Below are 25,765 nucleotides of genomic sequence, written 5' to 3' on the forward strand. Positions count from 1 at the left end.
AGGTAAAAGTAACATTGAAAAATGAAAATGGTGGCTAAGCTGTTTCAGCCAGAAGAGTGGTTGCTAATGTGTTGGTAGGCATTTGCTATAGTATCACGAGACATAGCTAAGTCGGGGTTATGCTGTTGTTATGGTTTACCAAGTGGTCGTAATGATGTTTTAAAGTCGGTCCAGCATTCCAGGTGCTGAAGTTTTCTATGCTGTTTGAGCCATGTAGACCAGTTTTCATTTTTTGCCAAAAGTTTCGGACACACTTTAATTCATGCCTATGGAAAAAAACAGAATCGAAAAACGATTTTTTCCCCTCCCTTAATATTTCCTGACCTTAAGGCCCTACTTATATTATGAAGCCTACAACAGCTGATTATCCAAACTGACGCAGTAGCTTACGCATATTCAGTGAGTGCACCATGCAGCGAAGCACATACTTCTGCATGCACGTATCTGCAGCTCTACATCGCTCTGCAGTTTAAACAGCGAAGGCGGGAATGTATGGGCGGAAACGCGGGGGACAGCAGACCAGTCACAGCTGCGAATGTCCACGTCACGTGACGCACAGTTACGAGCTATGGCGTAGGTTCTATGCAGAAGTATAAATTAGCAGGTTGTAAACAGAACTGATTAAAATGGTAACAAAAAACTGAGGACATCCAAAGACATATTTTGAAATCAGTTTTAATTAAGGTTGAACAGAGAATTGAAAAAAAGAGGATGAAATGAGAGAGTGAGAAGAAAAAGACAAGACAAGCTGTAGAGTAAACCTCGAACACATACACACACACACACACACAGACAGAGAGACAGACATGCACAGATACGGAAGTCAAAGAGGACATGTATATATATTTACAGTGGTAACCCAAGACTCTGCACGAGGGGTTGGAGCTGGAGGAGAACAAATCAAATAATCACAGCAGTACGGGTCTGAACCCCTCATGCAAGCAATCACAGGGCACCGGCACACAGCTTCATAATATCCAGTTTCTTCTACGGTTCCAGTGCAGTTTTTAAAAACAAAGCTAAAGGCTTTCGATTACGTGCTCCAGCAGGATGACTGGTCACCTCTTGAAGCCAACAAGAAGGAGAACAAGAAGGCTACATGTCGAGAGCTTTTCAGGAACATCAGTAGTTACCTTATTGGCTTATAAAAGGGAATGGCTTGTTTTTTTTTGTAAAGCAATACTTGATGCATTAAAAACTATTATTAGACACAAACATTTAGATGTGAAACACAGAAGGATGCGTCCGCATTGAATAGAACATCCAAGCTCTGCCAATCAAGATGAAAATGTGAGAAAATTCCAAATGGTGAACTGAAACCTAGAAGCGACTGGCTCGTGTTAAAGCCTCTAGTTTAACTAGCCTATAGATTTGCATCTTTCTCCATTGCTCAACAGAGCTCAAGCCAGAACATCACTGGTCTGTGCCATTGCTTAAAGTACGGGTGGGGAAATGGCCGTGTTCGATTCTTAAATACGCCTATATCATTAGTCATCACTCTGTTACGCCTTTTCACTCGTTCTTCTTCTCCTTCTGTTTGAGCAGTTTGTTGATCTCCCTCTTGGCCATGCCGGCGTACTTGGTGATGATGCCATGCTGATTGAGGCCGGGCAGAAGCAGAAGGAAGCTCACTGTAAGGAGGGGGAAAAGAGCACAAATGAAAAAAAATAATAATATTGAGGAGGCAGGTTTTGACAGATCACAAGATGTCACAGCCAGAGTCACAGCACTCGTCAAACCTGTATTTCACTGAGCACTAATTATTAGACCTGTGTAGTGTAAAGTTGCTCTGAGGGGAGAACATCTGTCCTATAATTCAAATCAGAGCCACACCTCTTTCCCCACAGAACATCAAGTCTTTTTTGTGATTATAGTTTAAGAAATAACTAAAATGAATGCATTCAGCTATCTTATAGTTGAGTTTAGTTTCAGCACTATTTGGTCCAGATAAAACACTATGGGAGGTGGTCTCAGTCCGTTCCAAACCAACTTTAGGAAAACGTGATCAAATATACTCCTCTCATGTTTGAGCTAAATGGCTGTCCAGGTGCTGTTTAACCTGATTTATTATCCAGATCATTACCATAGCCATAAACAACCAGTCTCTGCTGCTCCTACTTCATGCTAAGCTTTTTTTTTTTTTTTTTAAACACTGAACACCATAGGTACAGTGCACATTGCTCACGTCCAGATCACTCTGCTTATTAACGCAACTGCGTAGATGCAAGTTTTTAAAAAGTTCAAGCAGCTTCACACCGAATAAATATACATTCTGGTCTAGAATCTACTTGCTATGTTTACTCACCAGACTGCATGAGATGATGCACTTGCATGATAAGTTATAGCTTGTTGGTGCTACAACTAAGTAAATTAACTCAACTAATTTGGACCAAATAAATTCATTTCGGGTGCACATAGTTCTGTAACAACAAAAGTATTAGGACACTTTTACAGTCATTGTTACTTCTGAATTTGTTGGGAGTAAATCTCTTAAAAAAAAACAAAAACAAACAAACAAACAAATAAACAAACAAAAAAAAAAAAACAGTGAGATCAGAATGTTGATTGTTGTCAACACACCAACTGATCCCCAACTCCTCATATCATGAAAATCTTTGGCCGAATTCAAACCAAACAAATTAAAATAGTTGGCCATTTTTTAAGGTTTTCACTAAATTGGTCACCTTTTCTCCATGCAATAATTCAAATAGCCTAAATGTCAAAAATAAATAAATAAATAAATAAAATGCAAAACTGCAATTTAATTTCTGTCCATCTAAAAGTATTAGATAAACACAGTTCCACTACTCCACAGCTCATTAATGGGGCACCATACTCTTCTAGCCCAAACATAGTTGCTAAAAGAAACCTATTTCTCTGCTGCAGAGAGTCATATACTACTGGGGTCAGCAGAGCTTCACTCTCAGCGCGTTTCCACAGATGTGGAACCGGCTTGTTTTGGTTTGAAAATCTAATTTTGAACCTTTCACCGCCTTTCCACCAACAAAAGTAGGTTCTGGGACCGGAAATGTTCGTTCTTGCCCAAACGAAAAAAAAAAAAAAAAAATGGAAAAAGGGCATCTGCATATTCTTACTTGAACTGTGCAGTACATCACGGTAATAGCACCCAAACACTGTGCTGCAGCCATGGAAACAGGGGAGCCATCTATATTTTTTTCCTGAACAGGTAATGACTAATTTTCAGTTAGGTTGCTAACAATAGCTGAGTAATTTAGCACCAACCCTAGTTTAGCAGAGACGGGCATTTTGGACATGTATCAGCTACAGATCAGCTACAGAGTAAGACTCATTGCTGTTTTCCAATGTGTGTCAATCTGGCAACCCTCATGAGCCTTGTGTACACTAAGTCAAAAAACTATTTCTACACTACACTAATTATAAAAAACTATTTCACTTGACTTGACTGCATATATTAATACTTTTTTTCTGAATTCCAATTGGTCCTAAAGGCATAAATTGTTTAATTGAAGAAAGAAAGACAGGTTGGAAAATAGAAGTTTAAACCAAAATAAGCCTCCTAAAGGTTTCACAGTCAAGTTCTTCATTACAACATGTAACACACAAACCTCATCACTTATATATGTCTCTTAACTACACTGTGTCAACCTCTTTACTGCTTTAGTGGAGGCAGGTTAATGAATAGCATATTTTTGGACTGGTGCTGTGGCCTGTTTTCTTGGCCTACATACTGTGGCCTCTTTGTGGTACAGCCTTCTTACACTTAGAATGTGAACCTCCTGTAACACACTGTGCCTGTGACTCATTCTGCATTACACAGAAATAATTTACATTCCTCCACCCCCAAGCTGTAAAATAAACAACACTTACAGCTGCTGCCCTTTTATATTACACGTTAACGTGAAATGGAATTTTTTTTGGTATAATTAGTATTTTAGTAAAGATAAATATTTTAACAAGCTTTATCTTACAGCAACAGAAAATACTTAGACTTGGGCCCAGAGACTGTAAAAAAAGATGGACGCCGTGTCTCCGTTCCCATTCATTCAATGAAAATGAAGCCAAAATCTTCCGCCATGTTGCCGATCCTGATACCCGATTCTGCGCAGTAGAGACCAGAGGAGGGAGAAAGACTGTGGAGAGACCGCCTACTCATTTGAATAACCCCGCCCCTGAGGGCTGCCTCGCAGTCACAGACTGCAGAGCGGGGCGGAGCTGACGGTCTGTTATTGGTCCCGCCCATAATCAGCCCTTTTACAATAACCACACCTTTTTTGAATAGAGCTGAATAACGTTTTAAAAACGAATTCTGTGGGGATATAAAAATTTGACAATATAAGCAGAGGTTACACTAGCTGTTGCATTTAAATAACGGAGGTAGAATTACAGTATATTAGAAAAATACATGATTGAAATTTGTCTGTTTTGCCATTGAAACCTATGGGGATGGGTGGAGTTACACAGCTTTCTGAAACCAAACAGCAGGGGGCGCCAGACCTGTGGTGGCTTCACTTTTGAGAGACGATGCTCTGTCCAGCTATATACAGTCTATGCTTGGGCCCAATCATAATCCTCTCTTGTACGCCTACCTCTTGTTTTCTAGTGTAACCCTTCCCCCTCGGAACAGAGTTGATTTTGCACTTTGGGCCATAACAGATGTCATTAACCTCTTCCCCAGTGACCTTTCACCCCATTAAACAACAGCTGCACAATGTATACATACCAATCAGGTAAGTAAGGAAGAGGTTATGGACCTGCTGTCCAATCCAAGCCATGACCACGAGACTGCTGATCACTGACAGGAAGTACTGTTGGGAAATGAAACCAGCAAAAAAAAAAAAAAATGAAAATGAAGTTATAGCTGATATAATTGTGTTGATGGCAACAGAAGTGATACAAACTATGTCCAAACAAAAGAGGCTTTTGTCAGCAAATTTAAAACACAGTCATCTACTCAACCCTGACCAAACCAGAAACACTGTTAAATTTATTACTGCACACAGTCACCCAGTACAGAGGTCAGGAAGAACTGAGTAACTGTTTAAAGCCAGACAAAAAGCCACTGTGTACCATCTTTGGCTTCTCCTCCTTCAGGGCGAACAGGCGCTTCCACCAGCCGAGCACACGACGCTGGGTCTTCACCAGGTTCCCACAGATCTGGTGGAAACGCTGCTGCTGCTCTGTGGTCCTGTAGAACATAGAAAAAAATATTTAAAAAGTTTAAAGATTTGTTATTCTATTAAGACCAACTCTAATAATAACAATGATTATTACACAGATTATGAAGAACAACTACTTCACTACTCTACTTAAGCACTACTGGTGTACTATTTTTTTCTCTTACTCCACTTTTACTTCACTACATAATTTCCATGAGTTTAACACTTTTACTCTGACACATTTGTTATGTGCTGCATCGATACACAATACAATTATAAAAAGGAATCAAATGTTAGGATTCATTTCAAACCCACATTAATTACAAAAGCCAGAGCAGTACATGCTCTGCACTGTCACTGGGTTTGATAAAGCTCCTTATCACTGAGTGAATCAAGCTGATTTTATAAGAAGACTTCACTGCTCCCATTCTGCTCCCTGCATGCAACATGATATTGAAACTTTTTACTGCTTTCTGTAAAAACTACATAACAATAACTGTACTTTTACTTTTAGTATTTGAGTAGTACCTGCAATTCAAAGTGGAAGTACTAAAATATTCAACATTTTTTTTGTACTTAAGTGTGATGCGTAAAGAACGTTTCAACTTCTACTTGTAGCCTAAACAGCTATAGCCTGGATGCTGTTAAAAAAAAGGTAATTACAAATTGTGACTTTTTTGGCACAATATGATATTGCAGAATTCTTCTGCTAATTTCTGGTGTAAACTGGGTTCTGACTGTGTGTGATGTTGATTAATTCCACATAAAATGTGTACAACAACCTATAACAACTGTGCAAGATCTATCAAACCATCAAAACTGCACTCTAAACAGCACAAAATGAAGCAGATTCAGGAGAAATCCGGTCATAAAATGGTCATAACAAGTATAAATGTTTGTCAAATAGCCTATCTCTGTTTGCCCCCAGCATCTGGAAATATAGCGCTTTTACAATGCTAGTGATCCTGTAAACTATTGGTTCACTTTCGAAAGTTCTTAGTGCCTTGTTTTAAATGTCAGGGCACCTTGAAATTTCATTAAAATAGTGATTTTTTTTGCGTGAGCAATGCTATGTCCCCATCACTAGCATTGTAAGCCTGTTGGGAGAGTCAGCTAAAATAGCTGTATTTCGAAATGCTGGGGGTGAATGTAGTTGGCCTATTCGACAAAAGTTTGTACTGAAATTTCTTAGCTCTTCATGCATTAATATTCATATTCCCAAGACTAAATAATCCAACTCTTTTCAATGCAAATAGAATAAGACAGATCCTGTAACCAGAAGTAACACTTCTGCAGCCCCAGTCCATATTTGAAGCTGAACTGCATATGTGCTTAGACACGACATTTTATTTCTGGACGTAAAACATGACCATATATACTCCAGGCAGAAGGACAAGGTCACTGCCAGACTCTAAAATAAACCCCTGAGCTCTGATCTGCACTCCCTCAGCTGACTGTTAAAGAGTCCTCTGCCTTCAGCAGTGCGTCTGCAGATAGCTCAGCCCAAACCAGCGAGCAGAACGCCTGCTGAGTCAGTGCAGAGCTCTGTCTGACGCTGCACATCCTGCAGCACCTGTAGTCTGCCACTCAGCAAAGCAAGGAGACACACTGAAGGAAAGGGCAGCTACTGGGCACACTGACCAACGAGAGAAATGCTGTTTTTTATTTTGCTGAATTACTGATTTAAAAGCAACATTATGTAACAATTTTACCCTAAAATGGCAGCTTTAGTATCATGATGCTTCACTGATTGTAACAGGGAGAGAATGGTGCTACTGAACTATGGAGGAGCTGTACGAACAGTCTCTCCAGAACTGAGCAACACTGTAACTGGAGTCATTTTAGTGCAAGATCATATCTCTCAGCTTAATCAGCAATGCATGTGTACAGTTTTACATAAAGGGGCAGACAGTTAAAGTGTCATTTGTTTTTATGACCGATGTAAAAGTGAATGACACTCTCAATGTAGAGGGAGCCCAAAAGAAAAAAAAACTTGTATAATGCTATTAAAACGGTACACAAGGGTATATTTTACATTGGATACGGTCACATCTTTGTGCTTTTACTTACAATTAGTTTCAAACACATCAGTCTAACATGTCTTTCTGTAGTGTTGCAAATGCAATCAAACAAATATGATGCAGAATTTAGTGTCCAGAACCACTCTGAACTAAACAGTTGCCTGTAAAATTAACTAGAGCTGCAACTAATGACTATTTTAGCAGTCGACTAGTATGCCAAGTTTTTGTTCGATTAGTTGATTAGTCACGATTATGTTTTGTCGTGCTCTTAATTTGTACTTCCTATTGGTGAGGACAGCTAAACATTTAGGCCCCAATACCAGTTTTGCACTACATTTTGACACATCTATATTAAAATAAAAATTACAAAGTATATTATAGGAAACTTTCACACAGGCTGCATGTTATTTGCAGGAGATTCTAGGATTGTTGTTATTTATTTATTTTTTTTACTTTTTTTTCCAAGGAGATATCTCCATAAAATTATTGTTTGTCTAAGAAAATAGTTTTTTATTAGTCTGTAATTACTATAACATAAAACTTATATATAACTTAACATATAACAGAGTACAGTATATCCCTAACACTTAGCCAGATAAATGTTAAACTAATGTTGATGCTAATGAAAGACTGAAGCCTGTTTAAACTCACCTTAGCTAATATAAAAATCAGTGTTCAAACTTAACAGAACTAGCAAAGACAGACTGTAGAGTATTTTTGTGGAGTCAAATGTGTTTTTTTTGTATTTAATTGACACAGCACTGCTATTACACTGTAATAGTCCCACCCACATGTAAACCTCATTGGTCAACTAAGCATGACGAGAGGCCAATCAGGATGCTCAGGATTACTCTCACAATTTTCACAATAATCTCTCAATTTTTTTATAGTCGACATTGTCAATTATGGTGACTAATTGTTGCAGCCCTAAAATCAACCAACTGTTTATTAATCTGAATCACTGTGCTGTGCAGCTTTAATTTCTAACTAAACTGCTTCAATCACATGGAGACAAAGTTCAGTCTATGTTCTGAACTTTAACCGCAAGTGTTTTCAGAGATATCACCTCTCCCTCTGAAATTGCAACATATCCGCCAAGTGTGATATTTATATCTACTGCTAAGAGAAAGACCACAATGAAGCACAGTGTGCACTTTAGTAACCTTGTTTAAATTCTGGAGAAAAAAAAACTTCTTTTTGTCTCTTTTATATTAGATTTATTACACTGAGGATCCTGCAGAGCAGTTTTAAAAGGTCGTGCTCTTCTCCAAGTGATGTGATGTAACCTGGCTGGACAGTCACATACCATTTATTGGAGCCAAAGATGCGTGGGGCGAGGGTGGGCACTAGGTAGTCAGCCAAGCACAGAATCATCACAGTGCAGGACAGCCCGGTCAGCACAGAGGGGTCCAGATAGTAGATGAGCCTGCCAGAGAGAAGAGAAGGCATGTAGCTTGAACTGGAGGGAACCCAAGAGCTTTAAGGATTAAGGCAAAATCTGCACTGCATAAGATTAAAAGCTGCACTGCTTGCATTTGGACAAGGTTTGTTTCAACTCCTGTCCTCTGGAATGATGGATGTTTTTAACAAAACATGAATGACACAATTTTATATAAAGTATATATAAATAAAGCAGTATTATCAAAATTCACTACAAGAACATAAGTATTGCAATACCTTCATATAACCCCTGACATACAATACTAGTGTTTCCTACAAAGTGTTTTTTTTTTTTTTTTAGCAGTTGGCAGGCCCCCCATTTGACACGTTTTGGCTGGAAACCATTATAGCAATCTGGCAACCCTGGTATCAGAGCGCTAATATATATTTATGCGACCATGTAGCCATATAACAGCAGGATCTTATTCATTTTTCACTCTACCTGCTTGAAGTAAGAGTGAATAACTAGGGGTGTAACGATGCACTCTGCTCACGAAAGAAAAAGCACAAGTATAAATGCTTCATGTACAGTTCTAAGCGTGAACAAACTACTGTCCTCATTTATTTCTCAATTATTCACTTGTTAAGAGTGAAAGCATTTTCTAAGTGGACAGTAACAAAGGATATCTAACTCATTACTACACCTGAAGAGGATTTTGTGTAGCTTTACTAAAGTATTTCCATTTTTATTTTAATTTGGTTACATTCAAAATTAAATTTACACCACAGTTAGTTTCGACCCTGCAAAATGATTGGCTGAGAGGCGTTCTATGAGTGCCATTATCAGCCAGTAATGCCTTCTAAACAAAGCTCTCCATGTATTACTTCTCCCCATACAGGTAACCTAGCAACAATGCTGTGCTTTCAAGTCAAACAACGCATCTACAAACAGAGTAGCAATGGAACTATTTTAACTCGTGAAGTGTTTATGGCACTGCTATGCTGATCAACGGCACTCAGCCTGTGGCCTTATAGCAGGCCCTCTCGTGTATTGTTGCTTAAACATCAAACTTTTCACTCCACTACATCCTTGGAAATCTGTCCTTTTGGCTTGTGAGGGCTGGGTGGAGGATCTGTCATCTCTGGAGAGCCAAAACTTGTGCAGCGACCAGGGTGAGCCCCCAACACTCCCCCACATAGCTAGTTGTTTTCGAAAAATCATGATGAATCATGATGAAGAATCCTATGTTGGTAAGGAATCTTAATGGGCTTTACGTTACATTACATTATGAATAGGGGTGCAACGGTACATAAAATTCACAGTACAGTTCACACTACAGTATAACCTACAGTGAGTGGAAAAAACAACAGATACTTTAAATAAATGTTTACTTCCCCACTTTACTTTTTCTAACTAAAAGATGCAGGCTGCACAGGGCTATGATAGTAACATTAGTAACAACAGTAATTAGCATTCGTTAGTTTACCAAAAATTTGGTTGATTTTCACAGTGTGAAATAGCTTTGCATAGCACTCTTGTTACAAAATTGACTAAAACTGCACTGCTTAAGTAAATGCATGTTTAAAATAACACTAAAAAGGTTAATTTATGACTATAAATCGCACTAACCATATATATTACAACTAATTTTGGGAAAATATATTGCCCAAACAAAACACTTATTAAGTGAGCTCTTCAGAAATGCCCATTCTTTACTAATGTTTGTAAAAGCAAACTGTATGGCTAAGACATTTGTTTGTAAACACCTGTATCAAACACCTATTAAATGACTGACAGTTGTGTCAAATTACTCTTGTCCCTGTGGCATAGTTTTATATATATGTTGTTAAATCAAATTATACAGTTATAAAGCAAAAGGTGAAGAACTGAGTTTCAGACCCACACAGTTTGATGATTTCCCAGTCTGTACACATCAGCTGAAGCTGGTGAGTTTAATAAGGTGTGCTTGAGCAGAAAAACCACAAAACCGTGCAAGAATCTTGGGAGTTCCCCCACCCCTGATAACTACAACTGTGCCTGGCGCCGCATTCCAAAATTCACCCAATCCCTCAGAACAGATCCCACAAACAGAACAGCAAACAACCTACTTAACACCAGTAACAATCCCTGTACTGAAACATAATCCTATAAACACTCCTTTAAATCTAAAACTATGCAGAAACAAAGAAGAAACAAAAGCCTTAATCTTTACAAATGCAATAATTCCATCCATACCAGATGGGAGGACAGTGTAATCCCAAACATTCTCTAAATGTTTAGAAGACACATTAGGACAGTTTTCAGACATTATGCACAACAGTTTAGTGATTATTGGCTGTACTGTTAGTGGACATGTGCAGAGAACCCTAAACCGGCACTCAAGAAAGAAGAAGAAGAAAAAAAAAAAAAAACTAAACTGTTGCTTCTTTGGTGAACTCAAGAGCTCTTCATAAAAGTACATTGACAAAGATACCCATAGAAAAAAATATTAGGTCAATAAACTATTAAAGAACAAAGTAAGTGAACTGAATATACTTTTTTATACTATTGAACTTATACCACAGACTGTACACTGGCTCATGAAAAGTAAAGATTCCTAAATTTTATTTATATTTCTTAAATATAGCTCTGGAAAAAAATAAGATACCACTTAAAAATGACGAGTTTCTTTGATTTTACCAAATTGAAAACCTCTGGAATATAATCAAGAGAAAGATGGATGATCACAAGCCATCAAACCGAACTAAACTGCTTGAACTTTTTGCACCAGGAGCAGCATAAAGTTATCCAAAAGCAGTGTGTAAGACTGGTGGAGGAGAGCATGCCAACAGGCATGAAAACTGATTAAAAACCAGGATTATTCCAAATACTGATTTCTCTTAAAACTTAAACATTTTTCTTTTTCTGTAAATAAATGCTTTAAATGACAATATTTTTATATGGAATTATATGGAAACAGTGTTCATTTTACTCACATATACCTATAAATAACAAAATCAGAGAAACTGATTTAGAAACTGAAGTGGTCTCTTAATTTTTTTCCAGGGCTGTATTCCTTAATACTCTATGAGTATATATTTTTTTTTATTTAAGTACGGAGGCACTTGAAGATGCATCTCTGCTTTTTATACATCAACTTGTTCAAATCTGAGGCGTACCTCAAATGCAGAAGACAAGCAGAGGGAGGCTTTTGGCAGCTAAAGGTCATAGAGTAGATTATAACCTACATGTGTGTTATGAACATGTAGCTGATTATTTTCTACCTAAAACGTCATTACTACTATAAGCGGGTTAAAGGTTATGTTGCGCAGCCACTTACAGCTATATCAAGATTTCTCACATTAGTATCACTTCTTTATATATTGACCATTTTCTTACTCTATTTACCTAATCCTGATATACATTTTTATTTTTGTCTCTACATAATTCTTTTAAAGATTTTGATTGTTCTAGACTAGTGGTGCAACTAGTCCCAAAGCAGCACAGATAGTGACACCTTATTGCAAAACTAAACACTGAAAAGGAATTATGAATGAGAACATATATAAGAAAACATTGCTCACTTACACACAGGAGATATATATATATATATATATATATATATATATATATATATATATATATATATATATATATATATATATATATATATATATATATATATATATAGTAGAAGTATGATCAATTTAAAAAGACTGTACTTATTTGCTGTAGATTTTATCTATAATTCTGTTCAAAAACCTAGAGGCCTATACAACACATTCTAATTGCAGTGTGTGGGCGTGGTGGAGTTGGCAGTGTGAACTGTGTCTTATCTGTTAACTCACATGAAAAGCACTGTGGTGGCACCCATCAGCACACCGGGGAACCATGGCTTCTCCCACCGCAGGAACTGGTCCCCGGCCAAAATGACCTCCCCCCATCCTTGAAGCTGCTCCTCGAGTTGCGCAGTCTCCTGGGCCTATATTACATACAACATTTACAGTCAACAACAGAACAGAAAACAGTCTGTTCACATAGGAGGGATGAGCACGATCTGTCTTATGCAGGTAGTGATGCCATATGACAGTACTGTTTTTTAGGTATAGCATGTAAAATAGGGATAAATAACAGGCATTACATCCCCAAAAACATTCTGTCCTGTTCCATGGATGGGCAGTGCCCAGTGCCATGATTGCAACAACACACAGTAGAATGTAGCATATCCTTTCAGGTCACTGAAAGCTTGAATACATGTATTTTAACCTGAATATCTTCAGATACAGCCGTAGATGAATGTAATGTCAGTAAAGTGCCATATAACCTAATTTAAACTGGGTAAATAATAATAATAAAATAATATTTTTACTAGCATACATCCCACTCTGCAAATGAACTACTGCACTATGAAAGAGAGAGATTGAGTGTAAATCCTGTCAACAGAAAACACCAATACTAACACTAATAAGCACAAAGACAGCCAATCAGGATCTTTGTATTACACCCTCACTGTCACTCACTAGCTCTGTCTTAAAATCACAGGAGTCACAAGTGAGGTGGGATGAATCATTTCTATAATATCAAAATTAATAAGGCTAACAAATAAATGTTTCCGTGGTGCTATGATATCACAAAATTCTTTGGTCTTACAAGGCTGATATGAGCCCTCTCCAGACGTGATTAGTTTCTCATGGGGTCCTGGGGTCATTTTCTCATTTATGGGGGTCCTCTGTGATTATAATCCCGTCCAGAACGACCATGTATGTGTTTTTGTCAGACATCCTTTGAAAAACTTACAGGCTGAACTACCTACTGTTTTTCGCTGAACTCTGTGGTTGTCTGTTAATTTTATTTCTGTCTGGACGCCATTTCTGAATTTCTTCACCTCGCGTTTAATAAAATAGCTATTTGTCCACTGCAACAAACTGGATTACACTTTAGGTGCATGTTTCAATGGACAGCCATGTAAAAACACAACAGCGAGTGGAAATTGAGGAGCTACTGATCACAATGTAATGTGACCGAAAAAGACAAAAAAAACTCACTGGTCCTCCTGTTTTTCAATAGCAGTCCGGATGCAAGAGTTTTATCACTGAATAAAAGTGTGAAATATTTTTCACAAACGTCCCCCTGAGAAACTAATCCCATCCGGATAGGGCTATGGCTTGATTCCATTGTTTTTTAATGATTTTTAAATAGCATGTTAAAATTAAGCAGAAAACATTTTACAACGTTCTATTATTTATCAATTGGCAAGAACACCATAAGCAAAAAAAATAACAGTGTAAATCATCCACATAAAAAAATCACGATACATCAATACAGGCAATATCTGGTCCAGACTTCAGGTACATACTGCAGAAGCTAGGCCTGTGCCAAACAGAGCCTGGATGCCCAGTCCCGCCCTAAGCCCAAGATAGCTACTATATAGGTCATGAAATAATTAGTCTAAAACTTAAATCATTACTGATTTATACCTACTTAGATTATCTTGTACTTAAACTTGCTTTAGAATGAGGCCTAAAAAAACAGACCTCTTATAGCTTGCTGGCTAACTAGCTATTTCTTTGACTCAGCTGTAGGTTATTTAACCTACAGCTCTGTAAAATTGTATATGTTTAACAGTAAGGCTGCTAGCTAACTATATTAGATAATTGTGATTCACTATAACCCGACAATAAAGTGAGATTCGTGTAGGAAACTACTCCCAAATTAAAGACTACGCAGCTTTAGATATACTTAAATGTCCCGTTCCACCTTAAATTATGCAGTACTTTTATTGAGGCGCTTGTAGAGGCTTGAGCATCTAGTTAACTGCAGCTACATTTAAGGTGGAAATGAAATGTCAACTGATAGAGGTGGTGTCAGTTTAAAACGCGTCGTAGCTAGCGTTAACTAGCTAATAACTCTAATTCCTCGTTACTCGCTAAATGTACATTTGTGGTCGACATAGCTGAGCTAGCGTTATATGGCTATTATCTTATCACGGAACAAGGGTTTGGTTCATGTGTTCACTGAGCAATAATAGGGGAAGTGGGGACACACCTAACCTAACTAGCTAGTTAGCTAGTTGACTAACTGGCTAATAAAGCTTGACTATAGCTTTTAACAGCAGGCAGGAATAATTGTATTTTTCATATCAAATATCCTGTATATAGCAAACATATCAGACCATTATCAGTTATTTGGATTAAAAAGTCTTCTTCTCTTTAGCTTTTCTCTCAAATTCTCCAGCATCCGTGCTCACTATAACATTAACCAGCGAACGCTAGCTAATTTACAGTTAGCTAACCTAGTAACCTCAATAATTCTAAGCTAAACTAAGCTAATAATAAAACAGGAGAACACACTTAAACTACTATATATTTTACATCAGTAATTTAGCCAGCTAAGTTAGCTTGCTGCTTGGCTAACCTAAGCTAGCTCGCTGGCTATCAAAGTGACAGGACTAGCGCAGCTAGCTGGAGTTAGCTATACGAGCGGCTAGCCCTCCCCGCTGTAAACAGTCCGCGCTAAGCTAACCGGCTAATTAGTTAGTTTTTTCCCTTTATACTCGTTTCCACACTGTAGAGTAAATAAACCGGAACACCTACCAGCTGATTAGAGCTTTTATTGTCGCCCTCTGCCATGGTGTCCATGTGTGTGTGTTTGTGAATTCACCGGGCTAGCAGAAGTAACCGCCTCACTGGAGAAATGCGCAGCTCACTGGCAGCTAACGGTTACAAGCAGGATGTTTTTATCTCAAACTCGAGCGCAAAGCTTCATGGGAAATGTGGTTTTCAAATACAAAAGATAAAGAAAGAATAAAAGTTTTTTATAATTAATTCAAAAACCGAAATGGTTACGTTGTTACACACGACATTCCAAAAGCATAACTAATGCATGTCAAAATATAGAGAAGTGTTTCAAACTTTCTTTCTTGATATTTTAGGGAAATCATCTCAAAATAATAATTTTTTTCTAAAATGACTTACTTTCTTGATATTTTAGGGGAATTATCTTTTTTTTTAATAATTACTACTTGATATTTTAGGAAAATCATATCAAAATATATTTTTCTCAAAATAATGACTTACTTTCTTAATATTTTAGGGAAATCATTTACAAATGTATTTTTTCTCAAAATAATAAGTTACTTTCTTGATATTTTAGGGAACTCACCTTATTTTGACTTGTTATTTTAGGGAAATCATCTCAAAATAATGTTTTTATTTTCAAAATATTTACTTACTTTCCTGATATTTTAGGGAAATCATCTCAAAATAATATTTTTTCTCAAAATGACTAGCACCCCAAAATAAAGAAATGACAGTACTTAAAAATAATGACAATTTAATAATTAAACAATATTTAAAGAGACAAAGAAGGCATATCATATTCAGCTGGTGATACAAGATTTTAGTGCTGTGTATAAGATCTAGAACACCTTTAAGAGAACTTTGATGGTAAGACAGGCAAATTAAAACACCATCTTGACTGTTTTGAAAATTCAGAATGTCTTTAGTCCCTTGAAGAAGATAGAGAAAAAGTCTAAAGGTTGTGATGTCACTGAAACCAAAGGTTATTTTATTATTATTATTATTATTTTTTTTTTTTTTTACAGAGTAGGGTTATCCAAAGTTGACAAGATGAGCAGGGAATTTGTGGACAGGATTAAATAGCTAAATGTTAAGCTAAATGAATATTTGAAAATGCCTAAACTTCCAATTACAACAAAAAAACTGTATAAAATAGTTATAATAGAATATAAATATAAAATATAAAATAGGGGTGACCTGCAATAGTCGCTGATTTGATTATTTGATTCGGAGGACCTCTATTCGACTATTAACCTCATAGTCGAATGTACTATTCTGACTGCATGGGGGTGCCCAAGGCTGCTAAGCATTAGTTGTTATAGGAAATGTCTTTGTTTTTTGTAATATATTGCCTTTTGTCAAATAAAATCGTACTAATTTCTGTTATTTGTTTTTAATTACGTGTGCGCATTAACAAAAAGGCTTCTTACACATTAATATATCACCCCCTGCAGTTGCACAATCCAAATGAGCGGAGCTGAACACGCTACAGGGCTGTCAGCGTCTGCCGGTGTATTTGCTTTAAGAAGCTCTCCTCTCTCTCTGATGCGCAAAGAGAAGAGGCGTGTTCAGCGGTAGCAGAATTAGCCGAGAGTCTCACTGACAGATCATCCCTGGAGAAAAGTGACATGGTGGTGGATGCTGGGCCGACTGTGCCCAGACATAAAGACACAGTGATGTCTATGCTGCTGGTCAGTGATGAGGATGAGGAGGACCAGGCGGAGGATGAAAACAGTGAGATGAAGGCTTATACAAAAGACTTTGATCAATAAAATACTAAAAATATTTAAAATGAATAAAAAATAATTAATATAAAATAAAAACTCATTTAAAACACAATCAAAGGCTATCTAATAGTGCGCAGAATAATATCGGTTTCAGTTAGTTTCAGTTTAAAATAACTGAAACAGCTCCCCAAAACCTCAACCTATCCTTTATATTTGACAATATTTTATTAACTTTACAGGTCCTCACTCATCTTAATTTATTTTACTAAACTGAGTTTTTATATTATTAAAGCCTCGCGCTGAATTCAGCTCGTCGCGGCGCATTTTGCCTGATTTCTCTTGATTAAACACAATAAATATGTGAATTTAATACCTTTTAATACCATATATTTTAATTCACTTGATAGGACCTTATTTATTAAAACGTTTTTTTTAATCGCTATGCCGCGCGCGCTTTTCTTATGACTGACGCTAAACTGTTTGATCCAGCTGTTATATTATATCATCTTATATTAATACCATTTTAACGTTTTTCGTTTCTGTGTTTTGAAATTCGTTAGATTATATTTTTGTCAACATTTTGGGTTTATTTTCGTTTGTTATTTTTCTAATAATAATAGAAATTACATAATTTATTTTTTGTAATTTTTTTTGTATACTTTTTTTGCACAGTGCCTGTCTAACAAAGTTAGCCAACACATTTCCCAACTTGTGTTTTAGTTTTTTTCCTTTGAAGTGAAAAAAAGTCCAGAAGAGAATGGGGATCCCTTTTATGGTGCTATAGGGAAAAAAATGATTCGACTATTAGTTGACTAAAGGGAAAATCTGACGAATCAGATTCGACTATAAAAATCTTTAGTTGAAGACACCTCTAATAAAATGTACAAAATGTACTTCACAGTCAAGATGAACATATAATCTATATTTGTAACAATATGTTTGTGATTATTCATAGTAAATCTTAAACAATCTATTTTTACAGTGTTTAAATTAAATTTAAAACTATGCTGCAGACACAAAAGGCATGTTATATTCATATTCACCCATACCTCCTAGGGGTGTCACGATTCTCTAAATCCTCGATTTGATTTTATTTCCGATTTTATGGTCACGATTTCATGCGATTCTCTCTTTTTTTTTTCGTACAGCAGAGAGGCCTATGCCAGTTTTAGATTAGTCTATGGTCAGCCATTGGTTTGATTAATCAAATTTACAATATTTCAAAAGGTGGGCTTGATATAAATGATGCAAAGTGATACAAGTGATCTGTAATAAACCACATTAGGCACTAATGGTCAAATTAAAATAATTTAATTAAGATATATATGTAATGCCATGTAGTGGCTTTTTTGGTAGCAGCAGTGTGCACTTTTAAAACAGCAAATGTGCAACTTAACAAAATAAATAATAAAAAATACAGGAACAGTCATGTACAAAATAATAGAACAATTAGAGCCTTTACAAACTGAACTCTATCCTACTATAACAGTTAAACATGAAAAATAAGACTAAGACTTTTTCAGTCCCTGAGAATGACAAGTTTTTTTCTTTAACAAAGATATATTATTAACTTTATCTGAGAGACAGATGCTCCTTAAGGTACCAAAACTATTAACATATTTGAGACTAGACAAAACAACTGTTATTTTTATATTTTCAAGTTTTTCTTTAAGAAGATGAGAATGTCCACATTCTCTGGAGAAAGGGCTGCTCTTTGAGCAGTCACAATGTCCGGCGGCGTCGGCTACAGTGTGCTGCGCCATTTGCGTAGCTCGCGTAGCTTAGAGGGAGGGATCGTCGATGCTCTTTTTGACTTCAAGGCTCGAGACCATGACACAATTTCGATCGATTTCGACGAAATATCAAAATTGTGACACCCCTAATACCTCCAATATCATTCCTAAGGGGAAAAAGATGTTTTACTTATTATTGCAACGTCCTAAGAATGTATGACAACTGTAGCAACTTGAATCTTGTGTTTAACTTAAAACTTCCAATAACATCAAAAGGTACATCTTGCATATCATAAAACTAGTGGTGTCAATCAATTAAACAAATAATGAAAATCACATCAGAATTATGTGATCATGACTAAGCACTTTCTTTCTTGAGACTTCTTTTTAATGTGCATTTAAAAATGTGAATAAAGAATCAGTGTTAGAAACACATATTTGCATTATTGGTGTCTTAAAATCCCTTTCTATTAATCACAACAATATTCTGTGATTAAACATGACTACATTTAAGCAATTTTTGAGAAGAGGACAGTAATAATGTTGTAGTGTGGTTTACATTTGGCAGACTAGTTATATATATATATATATATACACTGCTCAAAAAAATAAAGGGAACACTCAAATAACACATCCTAGATCTGAATGAATGAAATATTCTCATTGAATACTTTGTTCTGTACAAAGTTGAATGTGCTGACAACAAAATCACACAAAAATCATCAATGGAAATCAAATTTATTAACCAATGGAGGCATGGATTTGGAGCCACACACAAAATTAAAGTGAAAAAACACACTACAGGCTGATCCAACTTTAATGTAATGTCCTTAAAACAAGTCAAAATGAGGCTCAGTATTGTGTGTGGCCTACACGTGCCTGTATGACCTCCCTACAACGCCTGGGCATGCTCCTGATGAGGTGGCGGATGGTCTCCTGAGGGATCTCCTCCCAGACCTGGACTAAAGCATCCGCCAACTCCTGGACAGTCTGTGGTGCAACGTGACGTTGGTGGATGGAGCGAGACATGATGTCCCAGATGTGCTCAATCGGATTCAGGTCTGGTGGAACGGGCGGGCCAGTCCATAGCTTCAATGCCTTCATCTTGCAGGAACTGCTGACACACTCCAGCCACATGAGGTCTAGCATTGTCCTGCATTAGGAGGAACCCAGGGCCAACCGCACCAGCATATGGTCTCAAGGGGTCTGAGGATCTCATCTCGGTACCTAATGGCAGTCAGGCTACCTCTGGTGAGCACATGGAGGGCTGTGCGGCCCTCCAAAGAAATGCCACCCCACACCATTACTGACCCACTGCCAAACCGGTCATGCTGAAGGATGTTGCAGGCAGCAGACCACTCTCCACAGCGTCTCCAGACTCTGTCACGTCTGTCATGTGCTCAGTGTGAACCTGCTTTCATCTGTGAAGAGCACAAGGCGCCAGTGGCGAATTTGCCAATCCTGGTGTTCTCTGGCAAATGCCAAGCGTCCTGCACGGTGTTGGGCTGTGAGCACAACCCCCATCTGTGGACGTCGGGCCCTCATGCCATCCTCATGGAGTCGGTTTCTAACCGTTTGTGCAGACACATGCACATTTGTGGCCTGCTGGAGGTCATTTTGCAGGGCTCTGGCAGTGCTCCTCCTGTTCCTTCTTGCACAAAGGCGGAGGTAGCGGTCCTGCTGCTGGGTTGTTGCCCTCCTACGGCCTCCTCCACGTCTCCTGGTGTACTGGCCTGTCCCCTGGTAGCGCCTCCAGCCTCTGGACACTACGCTGACAGACACAGCAAACCTTCTTGCCACAGCTCGCATTGATGTGCCATCCTGGATGAGCTGCACTACCTGAGCCACTTGTGTGGATTGTAGAGTCCGTCTCATGCTACCACGAGTTTGAAAGCACCACCAACATTCAAAACTGACCAAAACATCAGCCAGACAGCATAGGTTCTGAGAAGTGGTCTGTGGTCCCCACCTGCAGAACCACTCCTTTATTGAGTGTGTCTTGCTAATTGCCAATAATTTCCACCTGTTGTCTATTCCATTTGCACAACAGCAGGTGAAATTGATTGTCAATCAGTGTTGCTTCCTAAGTGGACAGTTTAATTTCACAGAAGTTTGATTTACTTGGAGTTATATTGTGTTATTTGAGTGTTCCCTTTATTTTTTTGAGCAGTGTATATTTTTTATTAAAAAAATAATCTCAAGGTAGTTTTGATGCTCTTTTAAACTGTGATATTTTAATTGGTTGAGTTACTGAGTTTTAATGGAGAAACGTTAGTGTTGCTCAATATTCCACCTTCAACAGTTTGAAAATAGGGACTGTGCCATCTGCTGAGAGAAAGAGAGAGAGAGAGAAAGACACAGAGAGAATAAACTTCAGCATAAAACAAGGTAATCTACCTTCTGAATTCAACAGTAAGTGCTGCTGTGCTATATCTCTAAATACAACTGCACAGGCATCAGCAGGCTCTGTCAATTGTGTCACTAAATTTGCATAAAAAATAAGAAATGTTATAAAAATGATTAAATGAATAAGGCTGATAGCCAAACATAAAACAGAACCCAATAAATAAGCACAGCAAATAAATGAACCAAGAGCTTAAGGTTTGAAATCCAGGTTTATTTGGCAAACAAAACAAAGAGTAAAATCTTTAAGAGACAATATTTTTACCATCACCACAGCACTAATCCAGGACTTATTTATTTCTCCCACTAAAAAGGTAAAACTAGGTCAAGATCAGTAAAACGCAAGCTTAGTGGGGAATATGCATCAAAAACGATACACTTCCACAGGCAAGTCAAAAAAGGTGCAATCTAATCTAAACGGCTAGTAAAGAAGGTAAAGGGAGAAAAATACCTACAATACACAACAAATCGCAGAGATGCATAAAGAAAAAAAAAACATTTAAACCAATTTTGCTAAATTTTGATTTGAGTTTGGGCCGAACACATTTCCCACCAACTGTCCAAATCTTATCCAAAAGACCAATCAAAGAACCAATGACAGTGCATTAACCACCTCGAAGCACATCATTTACTAGTGCCACATTCTAACAAATCATTTGTTTTCCCCTGAAGCCATCGGCGTGTTATTATTAATTTTCCCGCTGAATTTTGATACTCATGAGATGCATTTAGAGGCAAGTAAAATAAGTTTTGGGTAAAGTGTTTGTTTGAAAGGAGAGGGGAAAAAAAAGTCTTGATTACAAACGTGTTTAAACATTAAAGAGCTCTCTGCCAACGGCCATCTGGCTTTGAATGGAGTCCCCCTCAAACCTTCCACACACCCGCCTCAGCTTCAGCCGCTGCAATCTCACCGTCCCTGAGCCATCCAAAAACAGAGGCCAGAGGATCCTCAGAGGAACGGACATCCCGGTGTCCCATCTCCACTTTAGTGAAGTCCAGAGACGTGCCGCGCAACACGGCTCTCCCCTCTAAAGAGAACTGGATTCATCGTTTTCCCTGCGGCAAACCCTATTTATTGATAGTTGACAGACATTATTGTTGTTGACGATGATACAGGGGCTGGTTGGGGGGGTAGTTCAAGCTGGGATGCCTCGTCCCCCATCCCACCCCCCCTCCCCGTCTCGGTATGCTCCCCACACAGCTCGGGGAGACAGATGCAGACCCATTTCGGTGGTGTTAGCTGGATCGCCGAGTGCAGCTGCTTACGGGGATCCCGTGTGGGCGCGCAGGAGGGCCTCTACACCCCCCCCTTTCCCGCATGGTGCTCTGTGGCTCCGACGCCCCAGACCCAGTGGATTCTGGTGGATTTCTACCCTCGCTGGACCGAAGTGATCTACAAGGATCCTGTTCACACCCATGCTGTCCATCCCTCATACAACTGGGCCAAGTTGTCCAGGTTCGTTGCCTCTTTGATGACAAAATCCACCTGTGAGAAACATATCACATTAGTGTTTCAATTTTATAGCAACTGTTGTTGTAACTGTTGTGGAAAAACAAACAAAAACAAAAAGTGAAGCTGGGACGTTTTTCTGTGACTACTACTTCTCAAAACAAAGGTTACTGTGGAACATCTGTACTCAGTTGCTCCAATATTAATCAGAGTTTTGCAACCCCTTGCTCAGGTTTCCACTGAAATAATTTTATTTTTTTTATTACAAAATGCTGCATTTTAAGTTTCTCTTTTTTTTTACCCACTTCTGATTCCAGTACTTGCATGGCATTTTTATTCAAAAATAACCTTAATCAGAAGTTTATCAATGCAAATGACAAACATACTTCATGAACTGCAATAAAACTGATTAGAATTTTTTTTCTTTTTATTAATTTTATTTTGTTTCCACAGCCAATTACCCAACCTACTGATTAGGACTTCCTTCATCACTAGTGACGCCCCAACACCAGGAGGGTGAAGGCTAGCACATGCCTCCTCTGATACATGTGAAATCAGCCACCGCCTCTCTTTTCGAACTGCTGCTGATGCAGCATTGCAGAGTAGCATCAAAGAGCACTCGGAGGAAAATGCAGCGACTTAGTTCTGATACATCAGCTAACATACTCCTTGTGCTGATCAACATTACCCTTTGGAGTGATGTGGACAGAGCGTGCCATCTACCCACCCAAGACCAATTGTGCGCGCTCAGGGCTCCGGTAGCAGATAGCAAGCTACATAAACAGAATTTGAACCGGCAATCTCCTGATCATGTTGTCAGCACATAGCCCGCTGGACCACATGAAGCACCAACAGATTTTAATCAGAAAGAATCAATTGATAAATACCTGCTCAGTGACACTCATTCTCCTGTTAGGGTCCACATCCCTGCCTTCAAGTTTCGCCTTCACTCTCTTCCAAACACTCACAGCATACGAGTTCCTCTCTTGTACAGCTGAATGAAGATAAAAAAGAAAGAGTTAGACAATACAAACAATATAGATTACAACTATTCATACCCTTTATAAACTTTTATTTATAACTTTATACATTTTTATTCAGGTAAAGAGATTACAGTAGCAGATTCCACCCAAACACATTTTCTTTTTTTCAAACTGATATTCTGTGACTGAAGTTGGACGCAAATTTGAGGTTAAAAATAGGGTCTCAGCCCACAACACACTACACAACATTCACTCCGACTGCACCAGAGTCTGCAGCCTAGAGGATACAGGCACAGACTCACCACAACTGGAAATCGGGTTAAAATCGGTCTTAAATTCATGAAATGTTACTCCAGCTTTATGCACTGCAAACAAGGCTCAGGATTCACAAACCTCTCCCAGTTTTCGGGTCCCTTACGGCTCTCTTGGGGCTCGGGGCCAGGCCTTTGGTGGCAATGAGCAGGGTGCTGGGTGGGGTGTCTGTTGGGGTCCCAAAGTTTCGAGGAAGGGCTTTGCGAGCATTCTGAGACATGCTGTCAGGCTGGGTCTTCGCTGCATTACACCGCACAGCTGTTATAGACAACACCAAAAACACATTTGCGAAAGCCATGAGATTATAAACAGATACGTTTTTACAATTAGCAGCAATGCAACTACTATTACACACTATAATCATCATAATCATCATAATGACCCTACCAGCAGCAAAGCTCGTCTGCACTGTTGATGTGGGGCTTGCACAGTCGCTTCCTCTTTCAGTGACCAGGGGAGAAGCAAAACCAACCAACCCATTGTAGATGCTGCATTAAACAGAAGATTACAAAGTGAGCCAAAACATGTGACTATAAACGGTTAAACAGAAACTAAGACTTTTGTTCTAAAGCATATTTGGTCCAGCTCAAATTTGTCCATGTAAAATAATAATTACTAAAGGACACAATAGTGGAAGATCAATCTCACTGAAACAAGGGCTGCCCAATTGAGAAAATAATAGCATTGTGATTGTACTACTAAGAGCTGGTACTGCAGTGAATAAATTAACACAGTTAATTATAAATGTACCATGGGAAAAGACAAGTCATTTTTCATCATTTATATTCCATTATTATGTTGTTCTTCACATTTAATATTTTTTTCACGATGAATAGACCAATAGTAATGCTCCAAAATCACCAAATTAAGATTTTTTTTTTCTCTTTATGTAATATATATTATTCACTGTCAATCAAAATAAGTGTTAAAAAAAGCACAACAAAAACAACAAAGAAAATGTAATTTTTGATTTTGGAGAATTTCTATTGGTCCATCCACCCTGGAAATGTAAGCTGTATTGTAATGTCGCTCTTCACCTCTGACTCTGGACTTTAAGCTCCTTGAGTGTGGCAGGAATCTCCTGCAGCAGCTCCACCTGCTCCACGCTGCGCGGCTGACCTGTGGCCTGCACCACTGTGAACAGCACTATCTGCACATTATCCTGCCAAGCCTTGTACTCAGACAGGAACTGACGCACGCTTCCTTCGTAAGTCACTTCCTCTCCTTCTGCAAGGGCATTCTCCTCATCCTACCAAACACAAAAGAAGACCATAATGGAGATGTATGTATACATGTAACAAAAATAATATGCTTAAAAAACAGTGTGCTTTGGAACTATGTAGATTTACTGCAAAATTCTTTAATCATGTCCCATAACTTTTGCTATATCCTACCTACCTGGCTCCCATCATCAGGCCTTGCACATAACCTGATGACACAACTGAGCCTGAACCAGTCCACCCCATAAACTGTCACTGAGAACTTGAGTCTGATTTAAACCAAACATTTTTGTAATTAGAATGTTAAAACTGACCTTTTATAACTACAATTTTGATTGTAGTAAACTACAATGACCAAAATCTGTTGTGAATAACGTTAATGAACAGTGCAACACAGATGAAGGCCTATAGCCTATGATTTAAGAAAATTGTTTATTAATAATGGAACTCTAATGTAGCGGAAGTGTAATGCAGATGAGTGGAGGAGCTCATGAGTGCTCACTGTGCAGCCCAGTACTGCATGATTATAAATGGTCCATATGGTGCATTTTTTTATGGTCACAAAAAACATGTAATTTGTTACTTTGCTATATTGGGATCACCACATCATAGCTAAATAAAGTAAATAAAACATCAGCATTAAAAAATGACAGGGCCTGAGGAAATAGGAAAGTGATAGGAAATATTGGTTCCGAGTGTGGGTTGGGCATTGGGTCGGGCTTGGGCATAGAATTTAATCTCTAAAATGCTATGCACATACAGCTCTGGAAAAAAAAAATAAGAGACCACTTAAATTGTTTCTTTGATTTTACCAAACTGAAAACCTTTGGAATATAATTA

The 25,765-nt window shown here is 38.1% G+C and overlaps 2 protein-coding genes across 4 annotated transcripts in view; both read right to left on the reverse strand.

Annotated features, from left to right (window-relative positions):
• Nucleotides 1-659: 659 nt before the first annotated feature.
• arl6ip1 (ADP-ribosylation factor-like 6 interacting protein 1) lies at nt 660-15,264 on the reverse strand. Its single transcript, XM_007251033.4, has 6 exons — nt 15,113-15,264; nt 12,368-12,501; nt 8,466-8,585; nt 5,050-5,167; nt 4,703-4,787; nt 660-1,631 (listed from the first exon to the last, which is right to left on the reverse strand). The coding sequence occupies exons 1-6, from the start codon at nt 15,155-15,157 to the stop codon at nt 1,513-1,515; spliced, it is 621 nt and encodes a 206-aa protein (XP_007251095.1). The 5' UTR covers nt 15,158-15,264; the 3' UTR covers nt 660-1,512.
• Nucleotides 15,265-21,153: 5,889 nt separating this feature from the next.
• smg1 (SMG1 nonsense mediated mRNA decay associated PI3K related kinase) overlaps nt 21,154-25,765 on the reverse strand; it is a 54,999-nt gene continuing 50,387 nt past the window's right edge. For all 3 annotated transcript variants that reach the window (XM_022674197.2, XM_022674204.2, XM_022674191.2), the window contains exons 58-62: nt 24,743-24,954; nt 24,093-24,193; nt 23,787-23,963; nt 23,298-23,404; nt 21,154-22,446 (exon numbers count right to left, since the gene is read on the reverse strand). In XM_022674197.2, coding sequence (XP_022529918.2) covers nt 22,369-22,446; nt 23,298-23,404; nt 23,787-23,963; nt 24,093-24,193; nt 24,743-24,954 — 675 coding nt within the window. In that variant the 3' untranslated portion in view covers nt 21,154-22,368. The remainder of the gene's footprint in view (nt 22,447-23,297; nt 23,405-23,786; nt 23,964-24,092; nt 24,194-24,742; nt 24,955-25,765) is intronic.

This window comes from Astyanax mexicanus, chromosome 19, assembly GCF_023375975.1.
Source record: "Astyanax mexicanus isolate ESR-SI-001 chromosome 19, AstMex3_surface, whole genome shotgun sequence".
Classification (NCBI taxonomy): domain Eukaryota; kingdom Metazoa; phylum Chordata; class Actinopteri; order Characiformes; family Acestrorhamphidae; genus Astyanax; species Astyanax mexicanus.